This window comes from Oncorhynchus mykiss, chromosome 9, assembly GCF_057628025.1.
Source record: "Oncorhynchus mykiss isolate SJ-2025 chromosome 9, ASM5762802v1, whole genome shotgun sequence".
Classification (NCBI taxonomy): domain Eukaryota; kingdom Metazoa; phylum Chordata; class Actinopteri; order Salmoniformes; family Salmonidae; genus Oncorhynchus; species Oncorhynchus mykiss.
Window position 1 is genome coordinate 79461329 of NC_143030.1, and position 17403 is coordinate 79478731.

The following is a 17403-nucleotide window of genomic DNA, read 5'->3' on the forward strand; positions in this document are numbered from 1 at the left end:
ATAGGGAGGGAGAGAGTGAGGGATAGGGAGGGAGAGAGTGAGGGATAGGGAGGAAGAGAGTGAGGGATAGGGAGGGAGAGAGTGAGGGATAGGGAGGGAGAGAGTGAGGGATAGGGAGAGAAAGTGAGGGATAGGGAGGGAGAGAGTGAGGGATAGGGAGGGAGAGAGTGAGGGATAGGGAGAGAGTGAGGGATAGGGAGGGCGAGAGTGAGGGATAGGGAGGGAGAGAGTGAGGGATAGGGAGGGAGAGAGTGAGGGATAGGGAGGGAGAGAGAGAGAGAGAGAGAGAGGGATATTGCATTTATCAATATGGCATAGAAATGATTCTAAAATATTACTTAAGTACAGAAAAAGTGTGATTTATCAAACAATCTTACGAATCTCACACTGGTAGGAGATAACCATTGATAAATACCAACTGTTCTCAGCCTCAGTGCTCCTGCATGACTTTGGCTATTTCACCCCTAATTAACCATATATGGTCTAAATCACCCCTTTAAAGCCTCTGAGAATATACAACGCCGTGAAATAGCATTGAAAGGCGCAAAACAAAAATGCGATTGAGTGTTATTTGTTTGTTTGTGTAATTAGTTGAGTGTTATTTGTTTGTTTGTGTTATTAGTTGAGTGTTATTTGTTTGTTTGTGTTATTAGTTGAGTGTTATTTGTTTGTTTGTGTTATTAGTTGAGTGTTATTTGTTTGTTTGTTTGTGTTATTAGTTGAGTGTTATTTGTTTGTTTGTTTGTGTTATTAGTTGAGTGTTATTTGTTTGTTTGTGTTATTAGTTGAGTGTTATTTGTTTGTTTGTGTTATTAGTTGAGTGTTATTTGTTTGGTTGTGTTATTAGTTGAGTGTTATTTGTTTGTTTGTGTTATTAGTTGAGTGTTATTTGTTTGTTTGTGTTATTAGTTGAGTGTTATTTGTTTGTTTGTGTTATTAGTGGAGTGTTATTTGTTTGTTTGTTTGTGTTATTAGTTGAGTGTTATTTGTTTGTTTGTGTTATTAGTTGAGTGTTATTTGTTTGTTTGTTTGTGTTATTAGTTGAGTGTTATTTGTTTGTTTGTTTGTGTTATTAGTTGAGTGTTATTTGTTTGTTTGTTTGTGTTATTAGTTGAGTGTTATTTGTTTGTTTGTGTTATTAGTTGAGTGTTATTTGTTTGTTTGTTTGTGTTATTAGTTGAGTGTTATTTGTTTGTTTGTTTGTGTTATTAGTTGAGTGTTATTTGTTTGTTTGTTTGTGTTATTAGTTGAGTGTTATTTGTTTGTTTGTTTGTGTTATTAGTTGAGTGTTATTTGTTTGTTTGTTTGTGTTATTAGTTGAGTGTTATTTGTTTGTTTGGTTGTGTTATTAGTTGAGTGTTATTTGTTTGTTTGTGTTATTGTCAATCGTTGTTACGCGTTCACCCCCCCAAAAGTCAATACATTTTTTTTTTTTTTTTTTTTAAATTTACCCCTTTTTCTCCCCAATTTCGTGGTATCCAATTGTTGTAGTAGCTACTATCTTGTCTCATCGCTACAACTCCCGTACGGGCTCGGGAGAGACGAAGGTTGAAAGTCATGCGGGTTGTTTCGGTGAGCTGGCCCTCATCCGCTCTGTAATCAAAGTATTCCCAGGGTTGTTTCGGTGAGCTGGCCCTCATCCGCTCTGTAATCAAAGTATTCCCATAGTTGTTTCGGTGAGCTGGCCCTCATCCGCTCTGTAATCAAAGTATTCCCAGGGTTGTTTCGGTGAGCTGGCCCTCATCCGCTCTGTGATGAAAGTATTCCCAGGGTTGTTTCGGTGAGCTGGCCCTCATCCGCTCTGTAATCAAAGTATTCCCAGGGTTGTTTCGGGTGAGTTGGCCCTCATCCGCTCTGTAATCAAAGTATTCCCAGGGTTGTTTTGGTGAGCTGGCCCTCATCCGCTCTGTAATCAAAGTATTCCCATAGTTTTTTCGGTGAGCTGGCCCTCATCCGCTCTGTAATCAAAGTATTCCCAGGGTTGTTTCGGTGAGCTGGCCCTCATCCGCTCTGTGATGAAAGTATTCCCAGGGTTGTTTCGGTGAGCTGGCCCTCATCCGCTCTGTAATCAAAGTATTCCCAGGGTTGTTTCGGGTGAGCTGGCCCTCATCCGCTCTGTAATCAAAGTATTCCCAGGGTTGTTTCGGGTGAACTGGCCCTCATCCGCTCTGTAATCAAAGTATTCCCAGGGTTGTTTCGGTGAGCTGGCCCTCATCCGCTCTGTAATCAAAGTATTCCCAGGGTTGTTTCGGTGAGCTGGCCCTCATCCGCTCTGTAATCAAAGTATTCCCAGGGTTGTTTCGGTGAGCTGGCCCTCATCCGCTCTGTAATCAAAGTATTCCCATAGTTGTTTCGGTGAGCTGGCCCTCATCCGCTCTGTAATCAAAGTATTCCCAGGGTTGTTTCGGTGAGCTGGCCCTCATCCGCTCTGTAATCAAAGTATTCCCAGGGTTGTTTCGGGTGAGCTGGCCCTCATCCGCTCTGTAATCAAAGTATTCCCAGGGTTGTTTCGGGTGAGCTGGCCCTCATCCGCTCTGTAATCAAAGTATTCCCAGGGTTGTTTCGGGTGAGCTGGCCCTCATCCGCTCTGTAATCAAAGTATTCCCAGGGTTGTTTCGGGTGAGCTGGCCCTCATCCGCTCTGTAATCAAAGTATTCCCAGGGTTGTTTTATCAACAAGCTGCGAGCGTGGATGTATGATGGCAGCATTCGCGCAAAAAAACTGCGAAACACCGCATTTAATTATGGCAAGGTGAACGTAACTGAACTAAATGACTATCGCTCCGTAGCTTCTGTCATCATGAAGTGCTTTGAGGGACTAGTCAAGGATCATATTTGTATTTCTATTTATAATGGATTCCCATTAGCTGATGCCAAAGCAGCAGCTACTCTTTCTGGGGTCCCACAAAAATTAAGGCAGTTTATACAATTTTTTAAATGTTATAATACATTCACAGATTTCACAACACACTGTGTGCCCTCAGGCACCCTACCACACCGGTACAACTTATCTACAGTACTAAATCCATGTGTATGTATAGTGCGTATGTTATTGTGTGTGTGTGTGTGTGTGTGTGTGTGTGTGTGTGTGTGTGTGCCAATGTTTGTGTTGCTTCACAGTCCCCGCTGTTCCATAAGGTGTTTTTTTAATCTGTTTTTTAAATCTAATTTTACTGGTTGTGTCAGTTACTTGATGTGGAATAGAGTTCCATGTAGTCATGGCTCTATGTACAGTAGTGGATAAACGTTTTGAGAATGACACAAATATTAATTTTCCCTAAGTCTGCTGCCTCAGTTTGTATGATGGCAATTTCCATATACTCCAGAATGTTATGAAGAGTGATCAGATGAATTGCAAAGTCCCTCTTTGCCATGCAAATGAACTGAATCACCAAATAACATTTCCACTGCATTTCAGCCCTGCCACAAAAGGACCAGCTGACATCATGTCAGTGATTCTCTTGTTAACACAGGTGTGAGTGTTGACCAGGACAAGGCTGGAAATCACTCTGTCATGCTGACTGAGTTCGAATAACAGACTGGAAGCTACAAAAGGATACCATTATTAAATCAATTTATTAAAGTGGACAGTGATTTGAGTCTGTATGTTGGCAGTGATGGCTGTATGTTAGTGGTGGCTGTTTAACAGTCTACTGGCCTTGAGATAGAAGCTGTTTTTCAGTCTCTTGGTACCAGCTTTGACACACCTGTAGAACACCTGGTTGGTGTCTTGATGAATGTCCAAAATCGTCAGCCAAGAGCTGCCCAGTGACACGAGCCTATCAGACGAGCTAAATATGCTATGCTCGCTTTGAGGCAAGTAACACAGGCCGTCATTGAAAATAAGAATTTGTTCTTAACTGACTTGCCTGGTAAAATAAAAAATAAAAAAATTACCAGGACGTGTACTCCGAGCATGCTGGCAAGTGTCTTCGTTTACATTTTCAACCTCTCCCTGTCTGAGTTTGTAATACCAACATGTTTCAAGCAGACCACTATTGTCCCTGTGCCCAAGAACACTAAGGTAACCTGCCTAAATGACTACCGACCCATTGCACTCACATCTGTAGCCAGGAAATGATTTGAAAGGCTGGCCATGGCTCATATCAACACCATCATCCCAGAAACCCTAGACCCACTCCAATTTGCATACCACGCAAACAGATCATCAGATGCAATCTCTATTGCACTCCACACTGCCCTTACACAACAGTGGTAGGCCTGATCACCGACAACGCTGTACTTGATGAATTCGTGAAATTGCACCTTCCAATTATTGATAAACAAGCACCTGTTAAGAAACTGACTGTTAGAACTGTTAAGGCTCCATGGATTGATGAGGAATTGAAAAAATGTATGGTTGAAAGAGATGGGGCAACAGGAGGGGCTAATAATTCTGGCTGCACATCTGACTGGCAGACTGACTGCAAATTGAGAAATAATGTGACTAAAAGAAGAAGAAGAAGAAACGGTATTATGAAGCCAAGATATATGATATAAAAAATTATGGAAAACACATTGGAGTACTTTAAATTAAATTTTGGGCAGGAAGACAAATTCAACTCCATCTTTCATCCAATCAAATGGCTTATTCATCACCAAACCATTTGATGTTGCCAATTATTTTAATTATTATTTCATTGGCAAAGTGGGCGAATTTAGGCAGGAAATGCCACCAAGAACAGTGAGCAATTTTATTCATACATAAAAAAACAAATAATGAAAGAAAAGCATTGCAAGTTTGAATGTTGTAAAGTTAGTGTGGGAGAGGTGGAAGATGTATTGTTATCGATCAATAATGACAAACCTCCTGGCATTGACAATTTAGATGGAAAGCTACTGAGGATGGTAGCTGACTCTATAGCCACTCCTACTGAGGATGGTAGCTGACTCTATAGACACTCCTACTGAGGATGGTAGCTGACTCTATAGCCACTCCTACTGAGGATGGTAGCTGACTCTATAGACACTCCTACTGAGGATGGTAGCTGACTCTATAGACACTCCTACTGAGGATGGTAGCTGACTCTATAGCCACTCCTACTGAGGATGGTAGCTGACTCTATAGCCACTCCTACTGAGGATGGTGGCTGACTCTATAGCCACTCCTACTGAGGATGGTAGCTGACTCTATAGCCACTCCTACTGAGGATGGTAGCTGACTCTATAGCCACTCCTACTGAGGATGGTAGCTGACTCTATAGCCACTCCTACTGAGGATGGTGGCTGACTCTATAGCCACTCCTACTGAGGATGGTGGCTGACTCTATAGCCACTCCTACTGAGGATGGTAGCTGACTCTATAGCCACTCCTACTGAGGATGGTAGCTGACTCTATAGCCACTCCTACTGAGGATGGTAGCTGACTCTATAGCCACTCCTACTGAGGATGGTAGCTGACTCTATAGCCACTCCTACTGAGGATGGTGGCTGATTCTATAGCCACTCCTACTGAGGATGGTAGCTGACTCTATAGCCACTCCTACTGAGGATGGTAGCTGACTCTATAGCCACTCCTACTGAGGATGGTAGCTGACTCTATAGCCACTCCTACTGAGGATGGTAGCTGACTATATAGCCACTCCTACTGAGGGTGGTAGCTGACTCTATAGCCACTCCTACTGAGGATGGTAGCTGACTCTATAGTCACTCCTACTGAGGATGGTAGCTGACTCTATAGCCACTCCTACTGAGGATGGTGGCTGACTCTATAGCCACTCCTACTGAGGATGGTAGCTGACTCTATAGCCACTCCTACTGAGGATGGTAGCTGACTCTATAGCCACTCCTACTGAGGATTGTAGCTGACTCTATAGCCACTCCTACTGAGGATGGTGGCTGACTCTATAGCCACTCCTACTGAGGATGGTAGCTGACTCTATAGCCACTCCTATCTGTCATATCTTTAATCTGAGTCTAGAGGAAAGTCTTTGTCCTCAGGCCTGGAGAGAAGCCAAAGTAATTCCTCTACCCAAGAGTGGTAAAGTGACCTTTACTGGTTCTAACATCCAACCTATCAGCTTGCTGCCAGCTCTTAGACAAATGGTTGTAAAAAAATGGTGTTTGACCAAATACAATGCTATTTCTCTGTAAACAAATGAACAACATATTTTCAACATGCTTATAGAAAAGGGCACTCAACCATGTACTGCACTGACACAAATGACTGATGATTGGTTGAAGAAAATCGATAATAAGAAGATTGTGGGAGCTGTACTGTTAGATTTCAGCCTTTGATATTATTGACCATAACTTGTTGTTGAAAAAACCTATACAGTGCCTTGCGAAAGTATTCGGCCCCCTTGAACTTTGTGACCTTTTGACACATTTCAGGCTTCAAACATAAAGATATAAAGCTGTATTTTTTTGTGAAGAATCAACAACAAGTGGGACACAATCATGAAGTGGAACGACATTTATTGGATATTTCAAACTGTTTTAACAAATCAAAAACTGAAAAATTGGGCGTGCAAAATTATTCAGCCCCCTTAAGTTAATACTTTGTAGCGCCACCTTTTGCTGCGATTACAGCTGTAAGTCGCTTGGGGTATGTCTCTATCAGTTTTGCACATCGAGAGACTGACATTTTTTCCCATTCCTCCTTGCAAAACAGCTCGAGCTCAGTGAGGTTGGATGGAGAGCATTTGTGAACAGCAGTTTTCAGTTCTTTCCACAGATTCTCGATTGGATTTAGGTCTGGACTTTGACTTGGCCATTCTAACACCTGGATATGTTTATTTTTGAACCATTCCATTGTAGATTTTGCTTTATGTTTTGGATCATTGTCTTGTTGGAAGACAAATCTCCGTCCCAGTCTCAGGTCTTTTGCAGACTCCATCAGGTTTTCTTCCAGAATGGTCCTGTATTTGGCTCCATCCATCTTCCCATCAATTTTAACCATCTTCCCTGTCCCTGCTGAAGAAAAGCAGGCCCAAACCATGATGCTGCCACCACCATGTTTGACAGTGGGGATGGTGTGTTCAGGGTGATGAGCTGTGTTGCTTTTACGCCAAATATAACGTTTTGCATTGTTGCCAAAAAGTTCAATTTTGGTTTCATCTGACCAGAGCACCTTCTTCCACATGTTTGGTGTGTCTCCCAGGTGGCTTGTGGCAAACTTTAAACAACACTTTTTATGGATATCTTTAAGAAATGGCTTTCTTCTTGCCACTCTTCCATAAAGGCCAGATTTGTGCAATATACGACTGATTGTTGTCCTATGGACAGAGTCTCCCACCTCAGCTGTAGATCTCTGCAGTTCATCCAGAGTGATCATGGGCCTCTTGGCTGTATCTCTGATCAGTCTTGTCCTTGTATGAGCTGAAAGTTTAGAGGGACGGCCAGGTCTTGGTAGATTTGCAGTGGTCTGATACTCCTTCCATTTCAATATTATGGCTTGCACAGTGCTCCTTGGGATGTTTAAAGCTTGGGAAATCTTTTTGTATCCAAATCCGGCTTTAAACTTCTTCACAACAGTATCTCGGACCTGCCTGGTGTGTTCCTTGTTCTTCATGATGCTCTCTGCGCTTTTAACGGACCTCTGAGACTATCACAGTGCAGGTGCATTTATACGGAGACTTGATTACACACAGATGGATTGTATTTATCATCATTAGTCATTTAGGTCAACATTGGATCATTCAGAGATCCTCACTGAACTTCTGGAGAGAGTTTGCTGCACTGAAAGTAAAGGGGCTGAATAATTTTGCACGCCCAATTTTTCAGTTTTTGATTTGTTAAAAAAGTTTGAAATATCCAATAAATGTTGTTCCACTTCATGATTGTGTCCCACTTGTTGTTGATTCTTCACAAAAAAATACAGTTTTATATCTTTATGTTTGAAGCCTGAAATGTGGCAAAAGGTCGCAAAGTTCAAGGGGGCCGAATACTTTCACAAGGCACTGTATGTTATGGCTTTTCAACTTCTGCCATAATGTGGATTCAGAGCTATCTATCTAACAGAACTCAAAAGGTTTTCTTTCATGGAAGCTTCTCTAATGTCAAACATGTAAAGTGTGGTGTACCGCAGGGCAGATCTCTAGGCCCTCTACTCTTTTCTATTTTTACCAATGACCTGCCACTGGCATGAAACAAAGCATGTGTGTCCATGTATGCTTATGATTCAACCATATGCACATCAGCAACCACAGCTAATGAAGACACTGAAACCCTTAACAAAGAGTTGCAGTCTGTTTTGAAATGGGTGGCCAGTAATAAACTGGCCCTGAACATCTCTAAAACTAAGTGCATTGTATTTGGTACAAATCATTCCTTAAGGGCTAGACCTCAGCTGAATCTGGTAATGAATAGTGTGACTGTTGAACAAGTTGAGGAGACTAAATGACTTGGTGTTACCTTAGATTGTAAACTGTCATGGTCAAAACCTATAGATTCAATGGTTGTAGAGATGGGGAGAGGTCTGTCGTAATAAAGAGATGCTCTGCTTTTTTGACACCACACTCCAAAAAGCAAGTTCTGCAGGATCTAGTTTAGTCTAATCGTGATTATTGTCCAGTCGTGTGGTCCAGTGCTGCAAGGAAAGACCTAGTTAAGCTGCAGCTGGCCCAGAACAAAGTGCTACATTTTTCTCTTAATTGTAATCACAGGGATGATATAAATACTATGCATGCCAGTCTCTCTAGGTTAAGAGTCTTCTTATGGCTGGGGGCAGTATTGAGTAGCTTGGATGAATAAGGTGCTCAGAGGTGCCCAGAGTAAACTGCCTGCTACTCAGTCCCAGTTGCTAATATATGCATAGTATTAGTATAGTCGGATAGAAAACACTCTGAAGTTTCTAAAACTGTTTGAATGATGTCTGTGAGTATAACAGAACTCATATGGCAGGCAAACACCTGAGAAAAATCCAACCAGGAAGTGGGAAATCTGAGGTTGGTTGTTTTTCAACTCATTCCCTATTGATGATACAGTGGGATATTGGTCATGTTGCACTTCCTAAGGCTTCCACTAGATGTCAACCGACTTTAGAACCTTGTTTGATGCTTCTCCTGTGAAGTGGGGCCGAATGAGAGGGGAATGAGTCAGAGGTCTGCCAGAATGCCTTGAGCTCGTGACACTCGTTCACCTGAGAGCGAGCTCTGTTCCATCGCAATTCTACAGACAAAGGAATTCTCCAGTTGAAGATTTATGTTAAAAACATCCTAAAGATTGATTCTATACAACGTTTGATGTGAGTGTCATCTGATGAATGTCATCAGTGTTATCTGAGTGTCAACTGATGAGTGTCATCTGATGAAGATCATCAAAGGTTGGCGATTCATTCTATCTCTATTTCTGATTTTTGTGACTCCTCTCTTTGGCTGGAAAAATGGCTGTGTTTTTCTGTGACTTGGCTCTGACCTCTGAACCTCTGAACATAATCGCTGGGGTGCTTTCGCCATAAAGCCTACTTGAAATCGGACACTGGGGTGGGATTAATAAGAAGTGTATCTTTAAAATGGTGTGAAATACTTCTATGTTTGAGGAATTTTAATTATGAGATTTCTGTTGTTTTGAATTTGGCCCGCTGGACATTCACTGGCTGTTGTCATATCGATCCAGTTAACGGGATCTCAGCCCTAAGACGTTTTAAGAGTTGAGGGGAGACTGACTGCATCACTTCTTCTTTTTATAAGAAACATGAATGTGCTGAAAATCCCAAATTGTTTGCATAGTCAACTTACACACAGCTCTGACATACACACTTACCAGACCAGGGGTCTTTTCACACTCCCCAGAAATAATTCAAGAAAGCGTACAGTATTATATAGAGCCCTTATTGCATGGAACTTCCTTCCATCTCATATTGAACAAATAAACAGCCAACCTGGTCTCAAAAAACAGATAAAGCAACACCTCACGGCACAACTCCTCTCCCCTATTTGACCTAGATAGTTTGTGTGTATACATTGATATGTAGGCTACATGTGCATTTAAAAAATATATATATGTAGTCCTGTCCTTGAGCTGTTCTTGTCTATTGATGTTCTGTATTATGCCATTCTGTATTATGTTTCATGTTTTGTGTGGAACCCAGGAAGAGTAGCCGCTGCTTTTGCAACAGCTAATGGATCCTAATAAAATACCAAATACCACACCTGGACAAAAGGAACACCTATGTGAGAATGCTGTTCATTGACTAGAGCTCAGCGTTCAACACCATAGTGCCCTCAAAGCTCATCACTAAGCTAAGGGCCCTGTGACTAAACACCTCCATCTGCAAACTGGATCCTGGACTTCCTGACGGCCCCCGGGTGGTAAGGGTAGGCAACAACACATCCGCCACGCTGATCCTCAACACTGGGGGCCTCTCAGGGGTGCGTGTTCAGTCCCCTGCTGTACTCCATGTTCACCCACGACTGCACGACCAGGCATGACTCCAACACCATCATTAAGTTTGCTGATGTCACAACAGTGGTAGGCCTGATCACTGACAACGATGAGACGGCCTATAGGGAGGAGGTCAGAGACCTGGCCGGGTGGTGCAAGGTGATCAACGTGATCAAGACTAAGGAGGTGATTGTGGACTACAGGAAAAGGAGGATTTAGCATCGGCCCTCAAATCCTCAAAAGGTTTTACAGCTATACCATCGAGAGCATCCTGACGGGTTGCATCACTGCCTGGTGTGGCAACTGATCAACCTTCGACCACAAGACACTACAGAGGATAGTGAGAACGGCCCAGTACATCACTGCCTGGCATGACAACTGCTTGACCTCCAACCAAAAGGCACTACAGAGGGTAATGTGTATGGCCCAGTACACCACCGGGGCCAAGATTCTTGCCATCCAGGACCTCAATACCAGGCGGTATCAGAGGAAGGCCTTAAAAATTCTCAAAGACTCAGCTACCCTAGTCATAGACTGTGCTCTCGGCTACCGCACAGCAAGCGGTACCGGAGCACCAAGTCTAGGTCCAAGAGGCTCCTAAACAACAGTCTTATAGCAAACAAGCCATAAGTATAAGTATAAATATTTACATTGATTTGACTTACATTGACTCAATCATTCCTATGAATTATTCTGGATATAACGACAACACATCACATAGCCTAGTGATAGCCTAGTGATAGCCTCGTGATAGCCTCGTGATAGCCTAGTGATAGCCTAGTGATAGCCTCGTGATAGCCTCGTGATAGCCTAGTGATAGCCTAGTGATAGCCCAGTGATAGCCTCGTGATAGCCTCGTGATAGCCCAGTGATAGCCTCGTGATAGCCTAGTGATAGCCCAGTGATGGCCTCGTGATAGCCCAGTGATAGCCTAGTGATAGCCTAGTGATAGCCCAGTGATAGCCTAGTGATAGCCTAGTGATAGCCTCGTGATAGCCTCGTGATAGCCTAGTGATAGCCTAGTGATAGCCCAGTGATAGCCTCGTGATAGCCTCGTGATAGCCCAGTGATAGCGTAGTGATAGCCTTGTGATAGCCTAGTGATAGCCTCGTGATAGCCTAGTGATAGCCTAGTGATAGCCCAGTGATAGCCTCGTGATAGCCTCGTGATAGCCTCGTGATAGCCTAGTGATCTTATTGACAATATGATCTGGTAATGAAAAGACAAATAGATTTCTGGTTTCCATGTTACACCTGCAATACAAGCAGCGTGAAGTAGCCTCCCTGAACTTGAATTTGGAGCTCAGAAATTCAAGTACTGGGAATAGGCCTACTTTTGAAAAATCAGACATTTCCTCAATTAGATGCCTGAAAAGTTATTGTAATTATTGAAAGCAAATGTATACGTTCTCTCCTGCTCCCTTATAATTATCTGTGATTTCATTGTTGATCAGTCTTTGTGAGAGATGTGACCCCGTTCGTTTGTGTCCCGACGCTTCAATTGAAGGGTTGTTGGCTACCCTGTTAATTTAACGTGAAACCCACGTGCGGTTGTTATGACGACGACAGCATCTAATGTTGACTTCAACTTGGCTTTCCATACAAATCCCTTTATTTTTTTGGGGTCACTTTCTAGTTATATATAAAAAAAAATAAAAAAAACAGCGATGGTGACAATCACATGGAGAGGTTTTAATGCTACCAATATTCACGTGCTTTATTATGTGTGCCTGCGTCGGCCGCGTAGGACACAGAAACATCACCATGCATCCAATCTATTTAGTCAGGCAAGTCCACGTTATCCTCACACAGTTTACAATATAATAATGATTTGAAAATCAATGCATTGGCAAGCCCCCCCAAAATATGCATTATTATATGCATTATTATATGCATTATTATATGCATTATTATGTGCATTATTATATGCATTATTATATGCATTATTATATGCATTATTATATGCATTATTATGTGCATTATTATATGCATTATTATATGCATTATTATGTGCATTATTATATGCATTATTATATGCATTACTAACCCTAATGGCTTACATTTTTGACACTTTTAGCTCTTTTTAGTTGGACAGGGGACGGGGATGGGGGACGGGGGGGGGGGACGAGGACGGGGACGGGGGGGCGGGGACGGGGACGGGGGACGGGGGGACGGGGACGGGGGGGAGACGGGGGACGGGGACGGGGGATGGGGACGGGGGACGGGGACGGGGACGGGGGGGGGGACGGCGGGTGTTATATATTAGGCCCTATATGTACATTTATATAAATTATACAATCGTATAACATTGAGGTCCGTAAAAAATTACAATCGAGTGCTTTGCCAACGTCTGTACGAAACGTGCTAACAGGATGTATAGTCCTCGACCTAGTGTTGCATTATGGGTAATGTGCATATATTCACTTTTACTCCTCTAAGTACACTGCATAGAAATCATTTTTATTTTTGTTTTTAAACCGTTTTGAAAATGTCACACATTGGGTCCATTAGTTACAGTAAGACCCCAAAAACTCACAAAAAAATTATAATAATCTAGTACCAAACTGTTTTTCATATTCTAGTATAAAAAAAAGTACAGAAGTTTAGGGTGTAGGGGGTTAGGGTGTGGGGGGTTAGGGTGTGGGGCGTTAGGGTGTAGGGGTTTAGGGTGTAGGGGTTTAGGGTGTAGGGGGTTAGGGTGTGGGGGGTTAGAGTGTAGGGGTTTAGGGTGTAGGGGGTTAGGGTGTAGGGTGTAGTGGGTTAGGGTGTAGGGTGTAGTGGGTTAGGGTGTAGGGGTTAGGGTGTAGGGGTTAGGGTGTATGGGTTAGGGTTTAGGGGGTTAGGGTGTAGGGGTTAGTGTGTAGGGGGTTAGTGTGTAGGGGTTAGGGTGTAGGGGGTTAGGGTGTAGGGGTTAGGGTGTAGGGGGTTAGTATGTAGGGGGTTAGTGTGTAGGGGTTAGGGTGTAGGGGGTTAGGGTGTAGGGGTTAGGGTGTAGGGGGTTAGGGTGTAGGGGGTTAGGGTGTAGGGTGTTGGGGGTTAGGGTGTAGGGGGTTAGGGTGTAGGGGTAAGGGTGTAGGGGGTTAGGGTGTATGGGGTTAGAGTGTAGGGGGTTAGGGTGTAGGGGGTTGGGGTGTAGGGGGTTAGAGTGTAGGGGTTAGGGTGTAGGGGGTTAGAGTGTAGGGGTTAGGGTGTAGGGGGTTTGAGTGTAGGGGTTAGGGTGTAGGGGGTTAGGGTGTAGGGGGTTAGGGTGTAGGGGTTAGGGTGTAGGGGTTAGGGTGTATGGGTTAGGGTTTAGGGGGTTAGGGTGTAGGGGTTAGGGTGTAGGGGGTTAGTGTGTAGGGGGTTAGTGTGTAGGGGTTAGGGTGTAGGGGGTTAGGGTGTAGGGGTTAGGGTGTAGGGGGTTAGTATGTAGGGGGTTAGTGTGTAGGGGTTAGGGTGTAGGGGGTTAGGGTGTAGGGGTTAGGGTGTAGGGGGTTAGGGTGTAGGGGGTTAGGGTGTAGGGGGTTAGGGTGTAGGGTGTTGGGGTGTAGGGTGTTGGGGGTTAGGGTGTAGGGGGTTAGGGTGTAGGGGGTTAGGGTGTAGGGGGTAAGGGTGTAGGGGGTTAGGGTGTATGGGGTTAGAGTGTAGGGGGTTAGGGTGTAGGGGGTTGGGGTGTAGGGGGTTAGAGTGTAGGGGTTAGGGTGTAGGGGGTTAGAGTGTAGGGGTTAGGGTGTAGGGGGTTAGAGTGTAGGGGTTAGGGTGTAGGGGGTTAGTGTGTATGGGTTAGTGTGTAGGGGTTAGGGTGTAGGGGGTTATGGTGTAGGGGGTTTGAGTGTAGGGGTTAGGGTGTACGGGGTTAGGGTGTAGAGGTTAGGGTGTAGGGAGTTAGGGTGTAGGGGTTAGTGTGTAGGGGTTAGGGTGTAGGGGGTTAGGGTGTAGGGGGTTTGAGTGTAGGGGGTTTGAGTGTAGGGGGTTAGGGTGTAATGGGTTGGGGTGTAGGGGGTTAGGGTGTAGGGGGTTAGAGTGTAGGGGGTTAGGGTGTAGGGGTCAGGGTGTAGGGGTTAGGGTGTAGGGGGTTTGAGTGTAGGGGTTAGGGTGTAGGGGGTTAGGGTGTAGGGGGTTAGGGTGTAGGGTTAGGGTGTAGGGGTCAGGGTGTAGGGGTTAGGGTATAGGGGGTTTGAGTACTCACCAATCTTCACAGTTTTGAAAGGTCTCCAGGCGTGTCTCCAGGGATTTCCTACCTCTGTCCTCTTCATTCCTAACGGTGAGACTGCAAGGTGGTGAAACTACATCACAGCACTTATATAAACACACACACACACACACACACCACACACACACACACACACACACACACACACACACACACACACACACACACACACACACACACACACACACACACACACACACACACACACACACACACACACACACACACACACACACACACACACACACACACACACCACACACCACACACACACAGGTTGGGCGGTATCCAGACGTTCATACCGTTTCTGTTCCATACCGTACTACCGGAAGTCCAAACACGTGGTACGATTTAAAAAAAATATATTTTTATGCACAAAACTATTCAGGCAGCAAGAACGTTGATCCAGGAAGGAACTGATTGACACTGCTGTTACCACGAAGCATGTCGTCTAGCCACTTAGTTGGCAAACAAAATGCATAGCTGGTTGAGATGTCTTGTAGTTCCACTTAACTAGTTAGTCATACTGTCATAAATCATACTGTCGGTATTTAGAAAATACCCCGGGATATGATATCAACGGTATATCGCCAAAGCCTAACACACACACACGCATGCACGCACACACACACACACACACACACACACAGACACACACACACACACACACACACACACACACACACACACACACACACACCTCTCTCTCTCTCCTTCTCTCTCCTTCTAACTCTCTCTCTCTCCTTCTCTCCCTCTCTCTCTCTCTCTCCCTCTCTCTCTCTCTCCCTCTCTCTCTCTCCCTCTCTCTCTCTCTCTCTCTCTCTCCCTCTCTCTCTCTCTCTCTCTCTCTCTCTCTCTCTCACTCTCCCCCTCTCTCTCTCTCACTCTCCCCCTCTCCCTCTCTCTCTCTTCCTCTCTCTCTCTCTCTCTCTCTCTCTCTCTCTGTCTCTCTCCCCCTCTCTCTCTCTCTCTCTCTCTCTCTCTCTCTCTCTCTCTCTCTCTCTCTCTCCTCCCTCTCTCTGAATCAGGTCTTCAGTTCCCCTCAGGCCACACATGGGACCCAAGGAAGACTTAATTACTTTTAGTCCTTCTTCTGAATGCTTACAGAACCAGTCTAGGACACTAATTAAATGGCTAAGAGGGGGGGACAGGGTCGTACCCTCTACAACTTGAGAGAGGGGGGGACAGGGTTGTACCCTCTACTACTTGAGAGAGGGGGGGACAGGGTCGTACCCTCTACAACTTGAGAGAGGGGGGGACAGGGTTGTACCCTCTACTACTTGAGAGAGGGGGGCAGGGTTGTACCCTCTACTACTTGAGAGAGGGGGGACAGGGTCGTACCCTCTACAACTTGAGAGAGGGGGGGACAGGGTTGTACCCTCTACAACTTGAAGAGAGGGGGGGACAGGGTTGTACCCTCTACAACTTGAGAGAGGGGGGGACAGGGTCGTACGCTCTACTACTTGAGAGAGGGGGGGACAGGGTCGTACCCTCTACAACTTGAGAGAGGGGGGGACAGGGTCATACCCCCTACTACTTGAGAGAGGGGGGGGCAGGGTCATACCCTCTGCTACTTGAAAGAGGGAGGACAGGGACCTACCATGAGCAGCTACAGCAGCAACACCAGCAGAAGCAGCATGTGTTCGGTCTCTGTGTGTTGGTCTGCCGTCGAGCCCGGCTGGGCGACATCTCGCTGACAGCCACGGGAGACTCGCCGTCTGCCGGGACAGGGCCTGTGTACTGAGAAAGATTAACACACATATGGACATGAACACACAGGAACAAACTCCTCACATACACACTTACTAACTGACTGACTGACTGACTGACTGACTGACTGTCTGACTGACTGACTGACCTGATTAACTGACGGACTGATTAACTGACTGACTGACTGACTGATTAACTGACTGACTGATTAACTGACTGATTGACTGTCTGACTGACTATCTGACTGACTGACTGACTGTCTGACTGACTGACTGACTGACTGATTAACTGACGGACTGATTAGCTAACTGACTGTCTGACTGACTGACTGATTAACTGACTGACTGACTGACGGACTGATTAACTGACTGACGGACTGACTGACTGACTGACTGACTGACGGACTGACGGACTGATTAACTGACTGACTGACTGACTGTCTGACTGACTGTCTGACTGACTGACTGTCTGACTGACTGACTGACTGACTGTCTGACTGACTGTCTGACTGACTGTCTGACTGTCTGACTGATTAACTGATTGATTGTCTGACTGACTGACTGTCTGACTGATTAACTGATTGATTGATTGACTGTCTGACTGACTGACTGACTGGACTGATTAACTGACTGACTGACTGATTAACTGACTGACTGACTGACTGATTAACTGACTGACTGACTGATTAACTGACTGACTGACTGACTGACTGATTAACTGACTGACTGACTGACTGACTGATTAACTGACTGACTGACTGATTAACTGTCTGACTGACTGATTAACTGACTGACTGACTGATTAACTGACTGACTGACTGTCTGACTGATTAACTGATTGATTGACTGACTGACTCACTGATTTACTGACTAGCTGACCGACTGGCTGGCTCGCTGACTGTGTACTGCACAGCTTGACATTGTCTATTTCACGACTGCCCTACTCTACTCTACACAATTCCACACCACCGATCCACTCTCACTACAATCCAATTTACCTCCCTTGAAACACAAGCACTCAGCCCTACCACAACAAACTGTGTTTGTGGACACACTGAACTTGTTGGTGCAGATGAAGAGAGACAGAGAGAGAGGGAGGAGAGAGGGAGAGAGGGAGAGAGGAGGAGGGAGAGAGAGAAGAGGGAGAGGAGGGAGGGAGAGAGGAAGAGAGAGGGAGG

The 17403-nt window shown here is 44.9% G+C and overlaps 1 protein-coding gene across 4 annotated transcripts in view; it reads right to left on the minus strand.

Annotated features, from left to right (window-relative positions):
* The window catches only part of LOC118966122 (regulator of G protein signaling 17), a 105837-nt gene that overhangs the window by 23046 nt on the left and 65388 nt on the right, over window positions 1–17403 (minus strand). For 2 of the 4 annotated variants that reach the window (XM_036989039.2, XM_036989037.2), the window contains 2 exons: window positions 16117–16256; window positions 14493–14573 (listed from right to left, as the gene is read on the minus strand). In XM_036989039.2, coding sequence (XP_036844934.1) covers window positions 14493–14573; window positions 16117–16256 — 221 coding nt within the window. The remainder of the gene's footprint in view (window positions 1–14492; window positions 14574–16116; window positions 16257–17403) is intronic. The other 2 variants (XM_036989038.2, XM_090185773.1) reach the window with 1 other exon arrangement.